The sequence below is a fragment of the Mirounga leonina genome, unplaced genomic scaffold (genome assembly GCF_011800145.1).
Source record: "Mirounga leonina isolate KUSES-001 unplaced genomic scaffold, KU_Mleo_1.0 Mir_170, whole genome shotgun sequence".
Classification (NCBI taxonomy): Eukaryota; Metazoa; Chordata; class Mammalia; order Carnivora; family Phocidae; genus Mirounga; species Mirounga leonina.
In genome coordinates this window covers 10236831-10259529 of record NW_023270433.1, presented here as the reverse complement: position 1 = coordinate 10259529, position 22699 = coordinate 10236831, and the positions used below count along the sequence as shown (strand labels likewise).

The window sequence follows — 22699 nt, the reverse complement described above, 5'->3', positions numbered from 1 at the left end:
GCTCTTAATTCAGAAGAGTTTTGGTTTATATGCTAAAGGGTTCATTTGAAATGCAGACAAAAAATTTATACAAAAACATGTTACTGTGGTATTATAGAATGTAGAAAAACCTGGAAACCTAAATGCCCAACAACAGAAGAATGGTTAAATCATGGTAAAGTTATTCCCTTACAATGAATTATCCTGCCATTAAAAATATTTATGAAAAGGGGCGCCTGGGTGGCTCAGTTGGTTAACCGACTGCCTTTGGCTCAGGTCATGATCTCAGGGTCCTGGGATTGAGCCCCGCATTGGGCTCCCTGCTCGGTGGGAAGCCTGCTTCTCCCTTCCCACTCCCCCTGCTTGTGTTCCCTCTCTTGCTGTCTCTCTGTCAAATAAATAAAATCTTTTTTAAAAAAATATTTATGAAAAATGTTTCATGACTTGGACCAATGCTCAAAATGTAATGATGGGGGGGAGGGGAGAGACAAGATACAAAGTTGTACATATATTATGATTCCAAATTATGTAAAAAACAAACTCAGACACAAGCTGGAAGGACATAATCTCAAATAAGAAACAGTGGTTGTTTCCAGATGGTGGGATCAGGGGTGTTTATATTTTTCTTTTAGGGTTTTCTACAATGAACATGCATTATCCTACTACTATCAGTTTAAACAAAGGCAACTTTTTTCTTTTAATCAAGCTACACCAAGATCTTCAAGCAGTTGGTAAAAATAGCTAAAAAGCTTCTAATCTAACTTCCAAGTAGTTACTTTCCTCTGGATAATACCTTTTGAACATCAAACAACATAGTCAGCACATACCAAAAAGAATGCTCATTTTCAACTTTGGAAACTGAATTAAAATATGAGCATTTTCAATTCTGATCAATAATTATTTACAAGAAAAGAAATGAATTTAACTATTTAGAGGCCAAAAACTAAGGAAGTACTTTGCTGAAATAGATAATAAGGAACAAAAGTTTGACTGGAGGAGGAAGAACAGCTGGTGCTAATCCAACTATTTACCCTTTGACCCTCTATCTGGCCAATAACTGAACAGTATCAATTGTTTTCCTGTATTATGTCCTGTTTACAATCCCTGAGAGGCATGAAAGGAATTAATAATTTAGCCTAGAAAGCTGACAGCCTTTATTGGGGAGCTCCTTGTCTGTGGGACAGAAATCAGAGCAAGTAGCTGTCCTAAAGTCATAGGTCCCTTTACTGTTCCTGTTTTATAGCCTAATTGGCCCCCAAACATAAATCAATTATTTCTCCTGTTTTAAGCAACAATGACTTCTATTCTCTAACTTCCCTTGTATCAAGTCAGTCCTTGTTCTCTTGAGTTTTACAACTACACGGTAAACACGATGGTTGAGGAAAAAACTCGGGGAGCAGGGCGGACTGGGGTTATTTGGAAACAGAAGCACAGAAAGGTTATGCTGTTTTGAACTTTTCTTGACCTTTGACTGCCCTTGTCCCTAGCTTATGCTAATGGGCAGGGTACAGAGATGCTTCTTGTAGAAATGAACTTAGCCTGAACCTGTGCCATAACATTGGACTCCAGGAAGCCCAGGAATCATAAGAAGGCAGCCAAAGTGTGAACAGCTGCCCATATTCTAAGCATGGCTACCCATTTGCTCTATCACAGAAAAGGTTGGGGGAAAAAAGCCATTTGAATAAGACAAAATCAAATTTTTTCCTCATCTATGTTCCAACACATCCTACCTGTGGTCCCAAACTTGCTATCTACAACCACTGCCAACCACAATGGGAAATCAGCAACAATGGTATTTCCTGTTCGAAAATAAGCAAGTATGAGCAGGCTTTCCCTATCAAGAATTTGAGGGGTAGAGGAGACACTGGGGCCTCTAAATTCCAAAGAGGCATCGGAGAGAAATCCCTATTGTTCTCAATCTAATGGTCATTAGAACATTAACATAGAAAATATTATTCCTTCCCAGTCAGAAGCCATGGAATTTGCAGTATCAACACTCATAACCAACTTAAGACAACACATACAGTCTATATCAGTCTTGAGGTCTCCTATCACTTGTTATGGCTGGTCATGCTCATTTGAACCCCAAGATGGCTGAGACAGAGACGATAAATTTTTACATCTGCACATTTGTTATTATAATAGTATTATAATAATATTGTAAAAGACAGAGGAATAAAACACTACTAATTTCACAAAGATAAATGGGGATTATCGAGAATATTGCCCACGTAAGCTAAGCACACTTTTTAAAAGAAAAGTGTTTTTTTTTTTAGGTGACTCCTATTCTACACTGATATATAAAATTATGATTCAATATCTGTTCATTCTCATGGAATGGAGAGGTGTGTAAATCACCACATCTGGCTAGAAATTCTATGCAGAAATGTTAAATGAGTTAGGATTACTTGGCCCAGAAGGAAGAACAATTCAATAATAATCTTAATGAGGGCCTTTCCTGGAAAATGGGCAGGAGCTATTTTCAACTGCTATTAAGTGCAGAAAAGGAGACTAAGTTTGAGTATTATGTACTAAATTAGAGGTTTAAAAAATGCTTTTTCAAGTAATTCCAGACAAGTAAATACTTTCCAATAAACTTAATATGTGAGGACAGGACCCAGACTTACCTGTTTGTGTATCTCTGGAACCTAGAACTAAGCCTGGAGTAGAGACATCATGCAATGTTTTGCAGAGTTCTCAATTATCTTGCACATTTTTTGTGTAGTTCTGTCTGAAAGATTTCAGAGCATTTCAATGTCCTTCTTAATGTTAAAAAATCCAAGAAAGGACAGTGACTGAAGAATTTACCTTTTTCCTCCTTCTAAATGAAGGCTATTCGTAAGAGAAGGGCAAAGAGAAAATATTTTGTTCGCTCATAGGTACTGGCAGCCTACACTACCTACAAAGCTGACTCTGAACTTTACAATTTCTAGAAAGACAATTCTATTTTCCTGCTGTTTGACAAGCATTATAGGACTTCTTTTGTCTTGCAATTACTAAGTACTAGTTAAACAGACATGAATTTTTATACTGTTAAGGTATGTGGGAAAAATATATGAAAAGGTCCACATCCTCAGAGAGCCGATATTAGCTAGGATGGTGAGAAGGTAAACTCTACCGCTTACATCAACAGCAGACTGGTGACAAATAGCCAGTCTCATGACCTTAAAAAGTACTAGAACTAGAAAAAACAACTCTAGATCGTCTCATGAATTCTCAAATCTGAATTATCATTCAACCTTTTGGCATTATAGCAAAACAAGGTCTTTATAATTGGATATTCCCATGACCTATTTCTAATAGTTATAACCATATCCCAGAATGGTGCATGCCACATTTTGAGAGCAACTGGAAACACTGATGATTAGGATCAAGACAGAGACCTTAAAAGCATCATTTAATTAGACCTTGAAACAGTCACCCTCATAACCGTAACCTTAACCTTAATGTAGATAAAGGTGCTGTAGAAATTAAACTGTGGTACAAAGGTCATTGAGTATAAATACCTAAACCAAGCATAATCCCTCCTTTAAAAAAATTATGTCCTCCTCCCCAACCCCTCTGTCATCTCAGAAAAAAAAAAATTATGTCGAAGTCAGTCAGTACTTCAGAGAAGTGATTATGAATATATTACATGGTTGTATGTATGCATAAATGAAATCAGTTTTTGTTGTTGGTTTCACGGAGGATGAAGAACAGGGAAAGGAGATTAATATTAAATAGAAATTTTTAGCAAACCAATTTTCTACTAAATGATTACATTTCTGACCACTGAATAATGAGAAAAAAAGGAAAGCATAACAAGAAAAGATAGAATGTCCTCCCCATAATTATAAACCAAAGTGAAATAAGATCTGAGTCAATATGACCACCAATGACACCCTTAAGTTATATATTTAAAAGGACACACACGTCTTTTTCTTACTCACGAACACTGGGGAACATTCAGAACTTACTAGTGCCCGGGTCAAGCTCTGGCAATTCATCCTGACAAAAACCTAAAGAGAAAACAATAGGGAAAAAAGATTATAATTCATGAAGTACTCTAAGGTCACTCAAAAATTCAGACTGAGAAGTCAAATTTGGATTTGAATCCTACCTCTATTACATTTAGCTACTTTATATCCCTCCCTGAGCCTCCATTTCATCAACATTATATGAAAAAATGGAAAGAGTAACTGCACTTACCACAAGGTAGTGATGAGGCCTGAGTGAGCATGTCAATATTAGTTGGAATAAAAATTCATAGAAAGATTACAATTCATGAAATACCTGACATGCTCTACTTAACGTTATCAATTATTTTCCAAAAGAAAGCAAAATATACAAAATATGAACTTACAAAAAATATCAAACAGGGTAATTTTACTTAAAATTTTCACAAATGCTGAAAATTTTACCTACACACACAAATGGAAGCAATTTTCCATTAGTAAGTATGCAGTTCAGGTTGGAATAAATACCTCCCAAAGCCCATTTCAGGCCCAAAAAGTCTGAGCTTTATCTGTCTGACTGGTGTGTAGCTATCACACAGAGGAGAAAAATCAAGCACAGTGAAGAGCAAACATACTGTAGGTGTTCTATATGTAACTGATAACTCTCTCCAGTTTGCTTTCTATTCATCCTCAGCTTAAATATTTCCTCAGAAAAGCTTCTCTTGCTTCCTATACCCTTGTCTCCTACACAAGGTCAAAGTACCCTATTATAATTATCTATAACACTTTGTGCACTCATCAACAAGAAATTACTTGCTCAGTGTCTAACTCCACTATGAGACTATTCTACAGAAGAAGGGACCTGGCCTGTCTTGTTCACAACTATATCCAAATTATCTCACAAGCCTAGCACAAAGGCTATATTATCTATAATTATATAACTATAATATATATTATATATATATATATAATTATATAACTATAATATCTCAATGGTCAATTCAAAAATAATGGAGCAGGGGCCCCTGGGTGGCTGTCGGTTAAGCGTCCAACTCTGGATCTCAGCTCAGCTACTGATCTCAGGGTTGTGAGTTCAAGCCCCTCATTGGGTTCCACACTGAGCATGGAACCTACTTAAAAAAAAACAAAAGGAGCAAAACTGAACTAGAAATGAGAGCATTTTCTTTTTTTTCTTTTTATTTTTTTTCCTTTTTTTCCTACCCCCTGTGAGGATTCTCTCCCCCTCTCCTTCTGCCCTTCCCCCTGCTTGTGCACACGCACTCTTTCTCTCCCCCCTCCGAATGAATCAATAAAATCTTTTAAAAAATAAAACAAGATAAATAGATAAAGGCTTTTACAGTACTTGACAAAGTCAGAGCTCAACATATGTGAGCGACTAAAGCAATCACTAGGGTCCATCCAATCCAGTGCTGTGTCTGTGGTAGCAAAGAGCAGAACTACTGACCCATTCATGACTTCATCCTCAAAGCCCTGGGATGGAACCGTAATGTCACTTTAGTTACTTTTTTTTTTTGCTGTGATTCTTGAACCTTTTAATATTTTGAGCTTGTAAAGTGCTCGATGCAGCAATTCCAGATACATGCTACCCCCTGAGGAAAGGAGGAGTCTTTATATCTGTCCTAAAACAAATTCCTCCAATGGTCACAAGGACTATGGGTGTCAGTAATGGTATCTACATTCCCTCCATCCAGCCCTGAGACCACTGGCTAATAATGTTGTCTCTGGTTTTGCAGATCATCACTAGTGCAGGAGGCCTGAGGAGATACGTAAAACAATGTTAATCCTACCTCCTGACAACAAGTCAATGGAATGAATGGCTGGATCTGGCTACCATTCTCAGAGTCTTGCCCAGATTCTCAATAACCAGATCTAGCTAGCAAAATGATTTTTAGCTAGAAGAATCCAAATCACTGCTGGAAGTAACCCCAATATATGTTCAATGCATTCAACACAACAGCAAAGGATATCAGAGTTTTTCAGTAAAAAAAAGATTCCTAAGTCACATAAATACATGAACATACCCCCCAAAACCATCTGCCTCACAAAATATAACACAGTAAACAAATTAGGAAATGTTCTGAGAAATCCAAGGCCTTTGGCTACTGACTTAATTTGTTTTAAAAAGGGACAAGAAACACAGATCGGTTCCTAAGACAGTATGAATCACCAAGTTAGTGTGCTCACAGCAATCTGAAATTTAGGGCAAAGCTTATATTGACTTACCATAGGTCTGAGTTAGAGTTGGATTCAAATCCCGGATTTGCCGCTCTTTTTATTTAATTTACTACCCTAGGCTTATTTCCTGAGGATAAAAATAATCCTCCTGTTCAACTGTCATGAGATTTGGTGAATATACATAAATTACCTACTTTGTGGCAAGTAATCATCAATAAATGGCTCTAAGTCTAGGAATTTTCTTTTATACAAAGGAAGATCCAGTTGACAAACTTTTCTCCAATAGGCATTTAGCAAAAAGAAAAAGATCAGTGACTCCTCAATCTGACTGGCTACAAAGACAAATTATAAGTTACTGATCTTTTTCTTTAGTTACCATTTTGAGGATAAAATCATGTATTTACCACAATAGGATCCTAAATAAACTATCAGTATCCATTTTTATCCAAATGTGAACAAATAAAAGCTATGGGTAATGCCAGTAAATAAGCTGAAGCGTGAAATTGTAGTCAATTTTAATCTATGATGGGTCTTTTACAAAATCAAGTTAAGTATTATTCTAGGAATGTTTTGATTTAATATGACTGCATGTCAGTCACTCAGTCTATTCTGAAGCCTCCGCAGCACACAGGCAAAATTAAGGTGAGGCTCTTAAAAGGCAAAATTCTACAACTCTAACCAAACATCACATCTTTCCCCAAAACAGGAAACACGTATATCCTTCATGATCTGCCTACCACTTCAACTTTTAACTCTTGCTTCTCATCCCATCCAACAGAGTACATTCCAGCCACATGGTACTATACTGTAGCTCCCTAAATTCAACATCCTCTTTACCTTTAGTCTCCATTCCTTTGCACACAGTTTTCTCCACCTGAGCCTGCTCTTACCATTCTGATGTCAGGGCTCAGGTCAGGTCTCCAGTCCTTTCCCCTCTTTCTCCCACACCCACTCAAGTCCAAGTTAGGCACCAGAGACACAATGACTGAATCTATGAGCTTTTCAGGGATCTTTGAAGACAAGGGGAGAAAAAAACTGGCTTCAAAATCCAAGAAACAAACCAACCAACCCAGCAAATATTACATTAAATGTTTTAATTAATAAAGAAATCTGATTTTTTTTCAGTCAACTGTAATTCAAGTTCTACACATTGTTTTAAATGTAAGATATGGGGGAGCCTGGATGGCTCAGTCGGCTAAGCATCCGCCTCCAGCTCAGGTTATGATCTGAGTCCTGGGATGGAGCCCAGGCTCCCTGCTCAGTGGGGCATCTACTTCTCCCTCTGCCCCTCCCCCCGGCTCATGCTTGCTTGCTTGCGTACGCGCTCTCTTTCAACAAAATCTTTAAAAAAAAAAAAATGTAAGATATGAAATGAAACAGAACTTCCAGAAGGAAGTCAGAGGGGTCTAAAAGGGTTCTGAAATTGCTCTGGTTAGTTAATGTCTCTACTCTGCGCTTCCAGATTTCTGTGCTTCCAACAGCACATCATGATTCAGCTTCTAGAGAAATTGTTCTCCACACTCCCCACCAAAAAGCTAAAAATTTTTACCCAGGATTTGTACTGATATATAACAGTCATTCACTGCTCCTTTCTGAACCAACCAGCTCTAGTCATTTGTATCCGTTTCCCATCTGCCTTGTCTCCTCTGATCATGAATAGGTTCCCAATGAAACTTGTGTCCTTCTTTCAGTCAGATCTGGTCTCAGCCCTAATTATATTCTAGCCCCAAAGTTGAGACATGTCCCTGGATCTCAAGAAAGGCTGCACAGTAAATATTGAGGAACTGCTTCTTTCTCCAAAAAGCAATAGTACTAAACCACAGTGCCACAACAATGAATTTCTTACAATAGCAAATTCTGAGAGAACATAGTTTCACTTTAAAAAAAAAATTGCCTTTAATATGTAGAATAGCAATGTCCAATAGAAGTTAAACAACAATAATGAAAATGTTCTCTATTTTCCAATGCAGTAGCCACTAGCTACATTTGACCAAGCACTTGGAAAGTGACTAGTGTGACTAAGGAACTGAATTTTAAACTTTATTTCTTTTTTTTTTTTTTTTTAAGATTTTATTCATTTATTTCACAGAGAAAGACACAGAAAGAGAGGGAACATAAGCAGGGGCAGTGGGAGAGGGAGAAGCAGGCTTCCTGCCGAGCAGGGAGCCCGATGCGGGGCTCGATCCCAGGACCCTGGGATCATGACCTAAGCCGAAGGCCACCCAGGTGCCCCATAAACTTTATTTCATTTTAATTAAAGTAGTTAATAAGGCCAGTCCCTATTAAGATGGACAATCTTAATAAAAAAGGCTAAAAAGATGTCATCCCTCCTTTTAAACTTGTTATGCCACCTTTTGGATTCTGTTACAGCTTTAAAGAAACCAAAATACAGAAATGTGTAGGCCAGTGTTACTTACTATTCAATTTATAAGTATATATATTATCAGAAAAATAATTCCATCAGCCTGCAAATACACTTATTCCTTCAAATGTCATTAAGTACATGCCCACACTGTAGCAGACAGATGGAGAGAGACAGACAATATGCAACTGGAAGTAGTACAGAGAACTTTGGTACAGAACAGATTTGAGTTCTGGTACCATAACTTACTAATTATGTTAGTTCAGGAAGTGGCCTCACCTCTGAGTCAATTTCCTCATCTATAGATTGTTGTAAGGATTCAATGAGATAATACACTTAGGTCAGTGGAAAGTGCTTGACAGCTGTGATCAATATTAGTGAGAGCAGAAACAGCATCCATGGGGCTAGAGGCATGTGGAAGGAATAAGCATTCACCAGACAAACGGGGCTATCTGAGAAACATACGCAAAGGAAGCTGGAGGTAAACGGCATGAACAGAGAGAGCAGAAACAGAATGTTACCTGGTAACTTGATTTGACTGAAGCCCCAGCCAGGACCGTATCACAAAGGATTTTAACTGCCATACATGAGGAGTTTGGGGTTTTATTCTACAGACAAAAGAGTCACTGAGGAAAGGAAATATATGTATATACCTAGGGAGTTCGTCAATGCCAGCCCAACTCTGACTACTTCAATACAGTGGCTCTAAAATTTCAACCAAAATAATAATAATAATAAATAAAAATTTAAAAATGTAACCAGGAAACTAAAAGCGCAAGGAATTTTTAAAAATTAAAAAATTTTATTATTTTTTCCTTTTAAAGATTTTATTTATTTATTTGACACAGAGAGACACAGCGAGAGAGGGAACACAAGCAGGGGGATTGGGAGAGGGAGAAGCAGGCTTCCTGCCGAGCAGGGAGTCCGATGCAGGGCTCGATCCCAGGACCCTGGGATTATGACCTGAGCCAAAGGCAGACGCCTAACAACTGAGCCACCCAGGTGCCCCTAAAAATTAAAAAAAATTTTTAAAAGAGCTCTGCAGGGGTAGCCAACATAAACATGATAAACCATCCTCGGCTCCTTAAATTCTAGGAACTCTTCTCATTTTTTCAGGGTTCTTGCCCAACTTCTTCTAGGCTCCTTTTGGTACAATGAATGGCTTGGATAGAGGCTGAGAAGAAATGTGTGTGTTGGGGAGGGTGGCAGGGGAAGGGGGAGATAAGCAAACATTAGCTAGTCAGACCAGGGCCTGCCCTACAACCAGGTTTGCAGCCTGTAAGCGAGCCCCAGACCTAAGGAGATACCGAAACACTTTTCTTTGAATTGGCTGAGCCTAAATTCACATCTGCCTCTTTCCTTTCTATCCAGTGAGCGGAGTGCTACTTGGGCCATTAGCTTTTGTTTCTCATAGGCAACCTGACAAACCATACTTCAGAAATAAAAGAAAATGCTTTTGAATGCAGGGACATAGCACCACAAGTCCATACAGCAAAAGCTAGCTGGCTGGCAGAGCTTCAAGTCATATTTCCTTTTCTCCACCTACAAATGTCAAGGTCACATTTTAAAAACTGCAACAAAAACAATGCCCTTTTCCCAACGTCATTTTAATGTGAAATCTTAGGGGCAAAAAAGAGCAGGGGGAAGGGAAGCCAGGGATTCTCAATTATATAACCTATTGTACCCACATATTTGCTCAGCTTAAATGTCACAAGAAGTGTCTATATTTCTATGGTAACATTAGTAACTTCCATCTAATCAACCTGCATCACCTTTCATACAGTTTTTCAGGCTTCTAGTTTTGTAATTATAGCCTTGAAACCAGACTGAAGGCAGAAAATCTAGCCCAAGATTATGACATTTCAATTTTATGACGTTTTAAAAAAATAACAACAGTACACACAGCTTCAAGGCTGTGGCCACAGAATCAGAAGGTGAAAACAGTTTAGGAAGGCAATTCGATTTGAGAAGTCAGAGGTCACTAGTGTTTCTATGGAAATATAGTACAGGCATTTCTCAGAAAACCACATGTACTGATGAACCTCTGACATTTTTCTTTTACAATTTCTGGTTCTCTAAAGTAACAGAAAGGATTACTGATAACTCTTCATTCGGCCTAGAAGTCAAAGAAATTTCAAAATGCATACATTTAAGAAACTATGTAAAATAATCTGTCAGTTGCCATTTATTGAATCTTTTTTTTTTTTTTAAGATTTTATTTATTTATTTGAGAGAGAGAGAATGAGAAAGAGAGCACATGAGAGGGGGGAGGGTCCGAGGGAGAAGCAGACTCCCTGCCGAGCAGGGAGCCCGATGCGGGACTCGATCCTGGGACTCCAGGATCATGACCTGAGCCGAAGGCAGTCGCTTAACCAACTGAGCCACCCAGGCGCCCCCATTTATTGAATCTTTATTCCAGGCAATGGCTTGGTGCTTTATATGAATTCTTACTGAAAGTAGCTAGTATTATCTCCATTTTCTAGATTTAAAGAGATTATCGTACTCTGTTACTCTTTACGGAAAGAGTGACAAAGGCAAAATAAAAGAACTTGTATTTAGAGCATTAGGGCTAATAAAAACCCTACCTTTGCACTTATGTGCTTTGCAACACCCAGATAGATGGGAAATGGACATTATTTCAAAGAATAAACCCTGACATTCCCAAAACAGCAGGGCCTTAGAGTCCAAGAAATCCACACCTCAGATGGATCCACTTAGAAACTTCCTCTTGAATAATCCAAGATGTCCATGTCAGAAGCAGCTAGAGTAACTTTACCAACTAGGTGAAACCCAAAGTATAAAACTTTAAATGAATGAATAAATAAATAATTAGGCAAGAACTACCTTCTTTTGAAAAATTTTAAGTTGCTCCCAGCAAGAGTAGGGAGAGTGACAGATTTTTTTTGTTCATTCATTTCAAAGACTAATTGAAAAAGAGTCTTACAGACCAAGGAGTTTGCGTGAACGTGGTCAGAAAGCTTTTGAGGTCATCTTAGAAAGTGCCTCATACCATCCTCAACAGATGGTTTGATGGAACAGTAGAAGTCAGCTCTGTTCAGGAAATCCATTAGTAAGAAGCAGATGCAACCAAGAGATGCCCACAAGCAGCAGAATGTACCTTTTCTTTATTCTCTTTGAAAACTCCCATATAAAAATAGAACATGGATGCATGAAGGGCCTTGATCCCTCTGGATCAATCCTGGAAATATATCCTAAGAAAAGGGCCAGAAATAAATAGTACAAAAGCGAAAGCCATTTAAAAATCCAACCATAGGAGAATGACTAATTATGGCACACCTATTCAATGAGGCTATTTTGCGAGCATTTTAAATGTTTATCAAAATTTTATAATGGGCAAATGCCACTTTAAAAAAATGTAAAGTTGTATTCTCAGAATGAGCTCAGCTATTCTGATACATACATACATGAAAAAGCACATTTTAGTCTATTTTATCCCAGTGATTATCTCTAAGTGTGGGAATTATGTCTGATTTTTTTCCCCTCCATTCTACTTTTCTGATTGAAAGTAAGTTGTTTTTATAAACAGAAAAATGTACATTTAAAGAAATCCTAAAAACAAAATAATGTGGCTTAATTCTCTAAAATTGATCACTTAAAGGAAAAAAACCTACCAGACATTCTCTAAATGACTTTTATTTTTTAATATTTTTTTTTACTTATTCGAGAGAGTGCACGGGAGAGAGACAGAGCAGGAGCGGAGGTAAAGAGGGAAGCAGACTCCCCACTGAGCAGGGAGCCCGATGTGGGACTGGATCCCAGGACCCCCGGATCATGACCTGAGCTGAAGGCAGACACTTAACCGACTGAGCCACCCAGGTGCCCCTCTCTAAATGACTTCTAAATTACTTTTTATTAGAAACACAATTCCGGACACTAACCTTTCTGACATACTAGTTAGTCATTAATGCCTAAAGCTCAGTACCATCTCTGATCTCCCAACTTCAAAAATCCATTGTGTGACAACAAAGGGATAAAATATCTTTAACCTTTCATCCCAGGATCTTTCAAACCTGAAGCAAATCTAGTTAATCATATCGATAACCCCAAAAGAAATTTAAAAATTATTCAAACTTGAAGTCAAGATAAAAGAGCAACAACCAACCTATGTTTATAGCACTACATAAATACAAAGGCTACTTCATAAATAGGATTATAGGTGGAAAACTCCTGCTGCTTTTTTTTTTTTTAAGATTTTATTTATTTATTTGAGAGAGAGAATGAGAGAGCACATGAGAGGAGGGAGGGTCAAAGGGAGAAGCAGGCTCCCCGCTGAGCAGGGAGCCCGATGCGGCACTCGATCCTGGGACTCCAGAATCATGACCTGAGCCGAAGGCAGTCGCTTAACCAACTGAGCCACCCAGGCGCCCTCCTGCTGCTTCTTAGATCTAAACTTTCCTACATCCCAAAATTAAATTCAACAAATACTTACCTAGCAATTTGAATGTATAGGGCACTGTGCTAGATTACATAAGGGATACAAAAAACAAATGAAGCTGGCTACCCCTAGATTCTTAAAATCTAAAAAGAAAAATAGGTAACTGGCTGGATACAGGGAATTATGGAGCAATGTCCTAATGGAGAAACTAGCACCAGTGGCCAAAAAGCACTTATTTCTTTCTAGCGGGAACTGGAAAAGACTTTAATGGCAAGTGGTACTTGAATCAGGCTCGTCAGGAAGGAAAGGGAGAATGTAAATAGACTGTCAATAATATTCAGTAAGCCATGTATATTTTTTATATGTCCTTACCCACTCTGCTGGCAAATACTTCCCCGAGAAATAGTCATATCCTAACAGATGAAGATTATAAAGGTCCTGTCTGAGACATGTTCTTCCCTAAATGAAGTCAAGAGGGCAAGAAAGTCCTATCTCAACACACACACTAACCTTTCATCCTGGGTTGGATGGTCTCATCCACACACATTTTCACCTATACTTCCCAACTGATGACCCTCAAACTTTCGATTTCAGATGAGACTATTCTCCTAAAACACAGATCCACCTATCCAAATGCCTACTGTCAATATCTACCAGGATACCCCATAGGCTCCATCAAATTCAACATGTTGAATTAAACCTATTATGTTCTCTTTGAAACCTGCTTTTTCTGTGTTTCCACTCCTGTACCAAGTTCCAGATAACACCAACTCTCATCCCCTAAGCCAAAAATCCCTGCCACTTTACCATCCTCTTCCCCCACATCCCCACCCCAATTAATCTACTGAATCACCAAAGCATTTTCATTCTCTCTCAAATCTCTTACAGACCTAATTCAAGCCTTTTCACCACACTAGAATCTTAGACTATTGTTAACTATTCTCCCTGCTACCTTTCTTTTCTCACTTCCTAGAACTTAGATTTTCTAATCCACTTAAAATTCCTCTTTTGGCTCCCCATTTTCAACTCTTTAGCATGATATTCATGGCCTTAAGTTATAGGAATAAATCCAAAATCTGGAAAGCTACTTTTTGCAACCTTTATTTCCCTGACACATCCTGAAGGCTGAAAAGGGTAATACATAAATTCCTATTTCCAAACTCTCTTTATTGAGATTTTAAAAATGTCTATATCAACTTCGATGTTAAAGCAATTTCCTAATATTCAGACAGCAATAAAGTAATACACAAGGGAGGCAAGACACCTCTACATCAACCCTGCTCTGGTATCACTCCCTCTGTACTCCATTTTCTCTTCAGTAAAAGGAGGAGGTCTGGCCAATTTTCTTAATATTCCTATCAGCTTTAAAGTCTGTGAGTTTACAAAAATTTTCAGTTGTATGTTCTAGGGCACATAAATCATATGTTAACACTTGAGGGGTTGCCAAGATTCTTAAGATTTTTTTTTTTAAAACCATCCCTAATCTCTACCATCCCATCCTAGCCTCCATTTTACAGACAGGAGAAGCTGTATAAAGAGAGTAACATCTGCGACTTAAACACTAATCATGGGGCCCCTGGGCGGCTCAGTCAGTTAAGTGTCTGCCTGCGGCTCAGGTCATGATCTAGGGTCCTGGGATCGAGCCCCGTCGTTGTCATTGTCATCTTTGTGCTCCTGGTCATCAGGCTCCTGGCTCAGCAGGGAGTCTGCTTCTCCCTCTCCTTTGGCCCTCCCCACCCCCAGCTCATGCTCCCTCTCTCTCTCAAATAAATGAATAAAATATTTAAAAATTAAAATAAAATAAAACACTAATCACGGTCCTAGAGGGTTTAGAATTTTCCTAATTAGAAAATGGGAACAACAGTACTTACACATCATAGGGCTGTTGAGACGATTAAATGAAATTTAAAAATTTTAAAGCACTCAAGAGATTATCTGGTGCACAGTAAATGTTCAATAAGGGTTATCCATCATTATCAGAGTTGGTAAGTACAATCATTCTAATCTTCACCTTCCAAACCTTAAATACAAGTATACTTGGAAAATAGACTTCTTTATTAAAAAATATAAACAACTCTGCAGCAGCTCTAGGGAAATTGTTCCATTCTATACATACACAGGGAATAGAGCCTTTTATTAAGTCACCACTCAGCACTATTACTGAAATGTTGGCTTCTTGGTGAGGCTACAGCATTCATGTGAAAATTGACCTCTGTGTCAACCATTAAGATCTCAGATCACCAGATGAATGAAATAAATGATTGGGGCATGTTTAAGAGCTACAGATACTAGTCCACCCTGCCCCACTAAAATCACACTCTACTTGTATAATGCACCCTTCCTTATAGTTTTTGATACTTGTTGGAAGTTCTATCAGCTTAGAGGTAAAGTTCCTCTTCTAGCATTATCATGCATATGCATTAGCACAAACATAATATTAAAGTAGCATTCTTACTTCCATATAGCTCAAAACTAAGTGAAATACTGAGAACTTCAGGCTTCCAGAGGAAGAGCCCATTATTTGGTATACAGCTGTTCTGATCTGACATTAGCAATCCTCTCTCTGAATATGCCTGACATTCCTGAATAAGTCAAAATGACCATAGTATTCAGAAGCAAGTATTGGCTAACCATGTCAAATGAGAAGAGCATATCTGTAAGGTCAACAAAGCAGAACTGAAATACAAGCTGACCTGGAAATTGAAGCTGTGTAGACACACTGGTTACTTACAGTCTCTACCATGTTAGTCTTCATGTTTTTAGCTTACATTATCCACTTTTTATCTTGTTCCAAATAATATTTAAGTAGCCTAATGCTATTTTGCTTTATATCCTAAAAGGCATTAAGTATGAAAATTCCCTCCCATTACACACAGAGAGATCTGATTCTGTGTCACATGCCCAGAGCCAGCCCTGCCTCCCCATTGGCAAGGATCTGTCTTAAACCCCATAACATCCTTCTTTAACACCACAAGTTGGCTTTGGATTTTGTTCTTTTCCTTGGAAACACATAAAGTTATCTTAAAAAAAAAATCATGACCAACTAAGAAAAAAAGGTTAAGAATTTTAAGCAAGTAATTTTCAAAGAGCACACCTGTCCCCTATGCCTGAAAAAATGGAGGCAGTACTCTGAATTTTGATCTTTTTTTTTTTTTGAATATTTATTTGAGAGAGAGAGCACAGTGAGAGAGAGAGACAGAGGGTGGGGTGGAGGGGCCCACAGGGGATGCAGATTCCCCGCTGAGCAGGGACACCCCACCACTACCACGCAGGGCTCGATCCTAGGACCACCCAGGTGCCCCTGAATCTTAGTTTTAACTTTTGCATCTACTATTAAAGCAATGTCTACTAAATATTCGACTCTTTAGGATACAAATGGCCCTTAGGATCCTCCTCTACCAGAAGCTAGTGCTGAGATTCCAAGAGTGTGAGTGCTGGAATTAGACCTGGATTTGAATCCCAACTCTCCTACTGACTGGGCCAAGTCGCATTAAATGCTCTCAGTTCCCTCATCTGCAAAAATGACAATGTTACTTCCCTTGTAAGACTGCTATACATAATTAGCACCAAGAGAGCACACAATAAACTTCAGATTGAGAAAAAATAAAACCCTTAACTACAAAATTTTCAGAGAAAGACAATGGTCACAAATGAAGTACTAATTTGGCCAATTTTACACATGAATACACAGTTCAGCTAAGAAATCAGTCTGAGACAAAGAGTTTTCTTTTTAACAGGAAGAACACAAATATTTCAGTGTATACTCTAGACAAGAGAGAAATCAAGTTTTTCTTATTTAAAATTTAAGTGGTAAAATCCTAAATGATAGCACATCGGAGCTTAATAATAAAATTTCAAACTCTTTGGTCTGAAGTTTCCATTACTTCATATACCTGAACGCAAAGACATATCCTACCCTGGGCTAAACCCTGGGTTAAAACCCTGGATTCAGAATGTCATACAGCAGTGAATCATAGATTTTGGGTTATGCCAAGTATTAGAAAAATTTCATTAAAATATCCATTGAACCAAGTTTGGCCTGCCATACACTACACCAGCCTGGTCCCTGAGATTAGACATTTATTAGGAATAGGTGTCACACGATGGTTTATCAAGAATCCATAGTAAATATTCTAAGGCATTACATAAAGTATAATAAAAGATATAGGAAAATCAAGTCACCAAGTAAACTCTGCCTATGATTTTAGATCTGTGTATTATTATAACCGTGATTTTTTTTTTTTTAAGGTTTTATTTATTTGACAGAGAGAAAGAGCCAGAGAGGGAACACAAGCAGGGGGAGTGGGAGAGGGAGAAGCAGGCTTCCCGCAGAGCAGGGAGCCTGATGCGGGGATCATGACCTGAGCCAAAGGCAGAGGCTTAACAACTGAGCCATCCAGGCGCCCCGTGTGATTTCTTTTTTTTTAAGATTTATTTATTTGAGTGAGAGAGAGAGCGCGCACGAGTGAGCACAGGAAGGGGCAGAGCAAGAGGGAGAGAGAAACGTTAGCAGACTCCTCGCTGAGCTCGGAGCCCCAAGCAGGGCTCGATCTCACAACCCTGAGATCATGACCTAAGCCAAAACCAAGAGTCAGATGCTCAACTGACTGTGCCACCCACGGGCCCCTCATAACTGTGATTTCTAAGAAAATTCCTCATAATTTCTTTCCAAATACAAAGTGTTTCCATGAAGAATTTTAAAGATGCTATTTAAAATAATTCAGGGGGCATCTGGCTGGCTCAGTCTGTAGAGCGTGCAACTTTTTTTTTTTTCTTTAAGATTTGAGAGAGTGGGAGAGTGAGCCAGAGGGGCAGAGGGAGAGAGAATCTCAAGGAGACCCCACACTGAACCTGGAGCCGGACACGGGGCTAGATCCCACGACCCTGAGATCATGACCTAAGTGGAAATCAAAAGTCAGACACTTAACTGACTGAGCCACCCAGGCACCCCAAGAGTGTGTAACTCTTGATCTCAGGGTTGTGGGTTTGAGCCCCACACTGGGTGTAGAAATTATTGAAAAATAAAACAAAACAAAACAATTCAGAACCAAATATTTTTCTTGTATAATAACCAGTGAAACAAACTTTTTCAACAATAGGATTACAAAATTCCTTTTATAGCAACTGGGACAATACAAAATTAAATAAGAGAAAAGCGGTATTAGAAAGTTTTTCTTGAGGCGCCTGGGTGGCTCAGTTGGTTAAGTGTCTGCCTTCGGCTCGGGTGATCGAGCCCCACTTTGGGCTCCCTGCTGAGCAGGAGAGTCTGTTTCTCCCCTTCCCTGTGCCCCTAACCCCCATTCATGCGCACTCACTCACTCATTCTTTCTCTCAAATGAATAAAATCCTAAAAAAAAAAAAAGTTTCTTATTCAGAGTTAAATAAAAATCAAATTAAAATGTAAACAATCTTTTTAAAATGAACTTTAAAAAATTCAAACCATAGTCTAGACTCCAGTTATGACAGTTATATCAAGTACCTGTTGTCTCCATGGGAACATAATGTAATAAAATGTTAATTAAATTTATAATTATTGTAAATGTAAATTACAAAACTATAAAAGACAAAAATCAAAGAAACTGCCTTTTATTGTACTTGAGATATCGGTTTCAAAACTATTGGCAGTATCTTTTTTCAAACTTACCTTTCCAACATTATCTAATTAGTAGTCAAGGGAAAAGGTTTATGATGTCTTTAGATTTATCCAGAAAAAAAATCAGAAAAATCCATCTAAAATCTTCTGAAGGGGTGCCTGGGTGGCTCAGTTGGTTAAGCATCTGCCTTCGGCTCAGTTCCTGGGATCAAGTCCACATAAGGCTCCTTGCTCTGTGGGGAGCCTGCTTCTCCCTCTCCTCCCACTTGTGCTCTCTCTCACTATCTCCGTCTCTCTCTCTCAAATAAATAAAATCTAAAAAAAAATTTTTTTTAATTTAAAAATAAATAAATAAAATCTTCTGAAGTCTCCTAGAAAATGGAGAAGAAAAGAGGAAGGAGAGAAGAAAAGGGGAGGTGGGGATGGGTGCATAGACAAGGTCTGTGAGACTACGGGTTCAACTTTGAACAAATTTCCTCCCCAGTTTACTCATGTAGAAAACGAGCACACCGGGGCGCCTGGGAGGCTCAGTCGTTGGGTGCCTGCCTTTGCTCGGGTCGTGATCCCAGGTTCCTGGGATCGAGCCCCACATCGGGCTCCCTGCTCGGCAGGAAGTCTGCTTCTCCCTCTCCCACTCCCCCTGCTTGTGTTCCTCCTCTCACTATCTCTCTGTCAAATAAATAAATAAAATCTTTAAAAAAAAAATGAGCATACCATCATCTAGTCAGTGTTTCCCAAAATGAGGAGATCACTGGAAGATTTTAAGTGGTGCAAACAGAAAGCATTTTAAAACATTCCAAAGTTGTATGTTACCTTTTCAATTTTTTCAATCCTTCTAATTACATCAGGAAAAAAAACCTCAGTTTTACTAGTTTGTCCATTGTCTCTCTAACGCTTGCTAATCTCCCTTTCTAACAAAGGCCTGATGAGAGACTTGGGCAGACAATCTCTTAGCTAGAATTTAACACTGTATTATTTTCATTACTTTTTACTGTTACCTTCTATTTATGGCAAATATTTTTCCATTTAGAATAGTAACAAAATTTCCTTTTAAAATAAATTGTGGTTGCAAAGTATTTAAACTACACAATATTTAAAATATTAAGTGAACAATATAGTACGAAATGACAAAAATCATGATGATGATACAAGAAAGACTGAAGTCTGGAAAATACTGGTTTGGTGGAGTAGTGGTGTAAGCAGTGGTAAGTTATTTTCAACACTAAACTTCAGTTAACTCATCTGTAATATGAGACTGTCACCATCCAGCAACGAAAAATTATGGAAAGGATTACATTAGATAGTGTAGTACAGTGCCTGGCACACACTGAGCATTCAACAATCATTTCTTCCCTTCCTTTTTTTTTTTCCTTTAAAGATTTTTATTTATTTATCTGAGAGAGTGAGAGAGCACAAGCAGGGGGAGCTACAGAGGGAGAGAGGAGAAAAAGACTCCCCACGGAGCCCAGTGAGGGGCTCGATCCCAGGACCCTGGGATCATGACCTGAGCTGAAGGCAAATGCTTAACAGACTGAGCCACCCAGGTGCCCCAGTCTTCCCTTCCTTTTTTAAGGATATTACCAGAAAGCCTTTTTAAAGACCTCTAGAGGAGCTTGGGATAGGGGGTGTGGAAGCAAGGCTTCCTGTGAATTAGAGACAAGAGCATTTGCTCTAATCATGATATGTCCCATCAAGAACCTCCAGGGACCTGGCCTTGCATTTTACCCTGATAAGGCTACAGTTTACTCTCTAAGGCTCATAATTCTAGTTACAAATGACTAGGAATAAAGTGTTTCAGAAAAGTGGTACATATCTTAAATCAATGAGAAATCAGACCATAGAGGGTACCAAAGACAAGGCCATTTTATAACAGATGTCCAAGCTAAAAGAAGGTATTTCATTTGGGCAAATTCAACAATGCTGTAATGTTGCCAGACTAAGTTGAAGGGAAGTCACTAGGTGGTCCATAAACCAGACTCGATCACTTCATCACTTGCTACTGGCCAACTAGAACCCACAGGTGAGAAAACTGGGGCAGGTGGGGCTGGTGGGGGTGGGGGGCATGGCTCCAGTTCCCTGAGTAGAAGTGCTTTGGGAAAAGAAACCCCAATGGAGTACCTACTAAAGTCCAACCACTGTGTAGTAATAGTCACTTTTTACATATATTCCCTAATTTCTCCAAACATCCATGTGAGGTAGTTCCAAGTCAATTCACCAAATGGCCAAATCTCTAAACTTACCAAAAACTCGTTTTAACTATTTACACAGTTTATAACAAGTCATATTAATGGGATGGTTTAATTAGCTTTTAAATATTTCTGCCAAATTAAGATCAATAGGATAGCAGCATTTTCAACAATGTTTAATTTGTCTCTACCCCAGCTCTGCTGCTGTGGCTGCAAAGAATTAGAGCAGAGAGGGGACCTCTGCTGGTGGAAAGATACAGCCCGGGTCTGGGCTGCAGATGATGGGGGAGAGATATGGTACAGCAAAAGGGGAGAATAAGGAAAAATGGTAAGACAGCAATTAAGGAGAATGAGAGTGACAACACATTCTGTAAGTTCTACAAATAAGATGGAGCAAACTGATTTTTATTGAATTTCATATTGGGTAAACTGGACATTGGCAAACTAGTTTCAATGACTTAGATTTTGGTGAACTTGCCTGCCTACCTATGAAGTAGATGATCTTAAACTTATAGATAAGGAAATTGAGAAATGTTAAATAACTTTCCTAAAGTAATACAGCCATACTCTAGGTTCTTCAAACTACATCATTTCATTCACCAGTAATCCGGTGTGTGGTGATTCTAACATTCTTTCACCACCACTACCCCCCAAAAAACCCCAACAAAAGTAGATTAGGGGTGCCTGGATGGTTCAGTCAGTTAAGCATCTGCCTTTGGCTCAGATCACCATCCTGGAGTCCCAGTATGGAGCCCGGCATCAAGCTCCCTGCTCAGCGGGGAGTCTGCTTCTCCCTTTGCCCCTCACCCAGCTCTCTTGCTCTCTTTCAAATAAGTAAAATCTTAAAAAAAAAAAAGTAGATTAGACAGGATTTAAAGCCAGGTCTAACTCTGAAGCTCAAGCTCTAACACACCTACTTATCACTACATCACAATAATAGTTCACTGAAATCATTTTTAATTATCAGTGCAGTTTGTCTACCATACTACAATACTTACTCTACCCTTTTCTACAAAAATTTCTATCTGCTATCCAACGGTTGAGTGGTAGTGTTGCCAGACTAAGTTGGAATAATTTCAGGCAAAAGTCAAAAAATTTTATTATTTATTTAGCCTGGACAACTTTCTCATATGATTTCAGATCAAATTTTAAATAACTCCAATTGCTTGAGAATCCCCATTACCATCTCTAAGGATCCCAGACTGGCAATCACTACTGTACAGTACAACTTTAAATTATCTTGGTGCGTCTGTCTCCCCTCCCCCCGTACACACACATGCACAAAGAAGTATACAATTTTATAATTATTTTGATCAAACTGTAGGCTAGTCTCATTAAATAAATGTAAAAACCAAAATAATCCTAAAATCTGTAAGACCCATATAAGACATTAGTGCTTGCTCAAACTATTTGCCTTATGACTAGACTCTTCACGGATTTATCACATTTTTGATGCTAGAAGACATGTCTTATCTCACCAATTGACATATAAAACTTGATTTAACAGTGACAATTCCAAGCTTCCTTTATCAATAAGATAGTAGTTCAAGGCTCTTTAAACAACTAAAAATGTATTCTGCCCTTTTTGGTAGGCAGAACAATTCTCTATTCACAGATCTTATGATATGGCCCATTATATAAAGCATTTTTAAAATATTAGTATTTTTAACTTTTACACTGCACCTCAGTATAATCAAACTTTTACTAACAAAGTTCCCACTCCTGTAAAATATTTTAAGAACCAATTACCAGGGCACCTGGGTGCCTCAGGTGGTAAGGCATCTGACTTCGGCTCAGGTAGTGATCCCAGTGTTCTGGGATGGAGCCCCATATCTGGCTCCCTGCTCAGCGGGGAATCTGCTTGTCCCTCTCCCTCTGCCCCTCCCCCCACTCATGTTCTCATGCTCTAAAATAAATAAAATCTTAAAAAAAAGAACCAATTACACTGTTACTTTTAAAAAGCATTAAACAGGGGCACCTGGGTGGCTCAGTCGTTGAGCATCTGCCTTCAGCTCTGGTCATGAGCCCGGGGTCCTGGGATCAAGCCCCACG

At 38.6% G+C, this 22699-nt stretch overlaps 1 protein-coding gene across 2 annotated transcripts in view; it reads right to left on the bottom strand.

Moving 5' to 3' along the window:
* The window catches only part of NR6A1 (nuclear receptor subfamily 6 group A member 1), a 228664-nt gene that overhangs the window by 190894 nt on the left and 15071 nt on the right, over positions 1-22699 (bottom strand). For both annotated transcript variants that reach the window (XM_035015828.1, XM_035015829.1), the window contains exon 2: positions 3936-3977. In XM_035015828.1, the coding sequence (XP_034871719.1) occupies positions 3936-3977 (42 nt within the window). The remainder of the gene's footprint in view (positions 1-3935; positions 3978-22699) is intronic.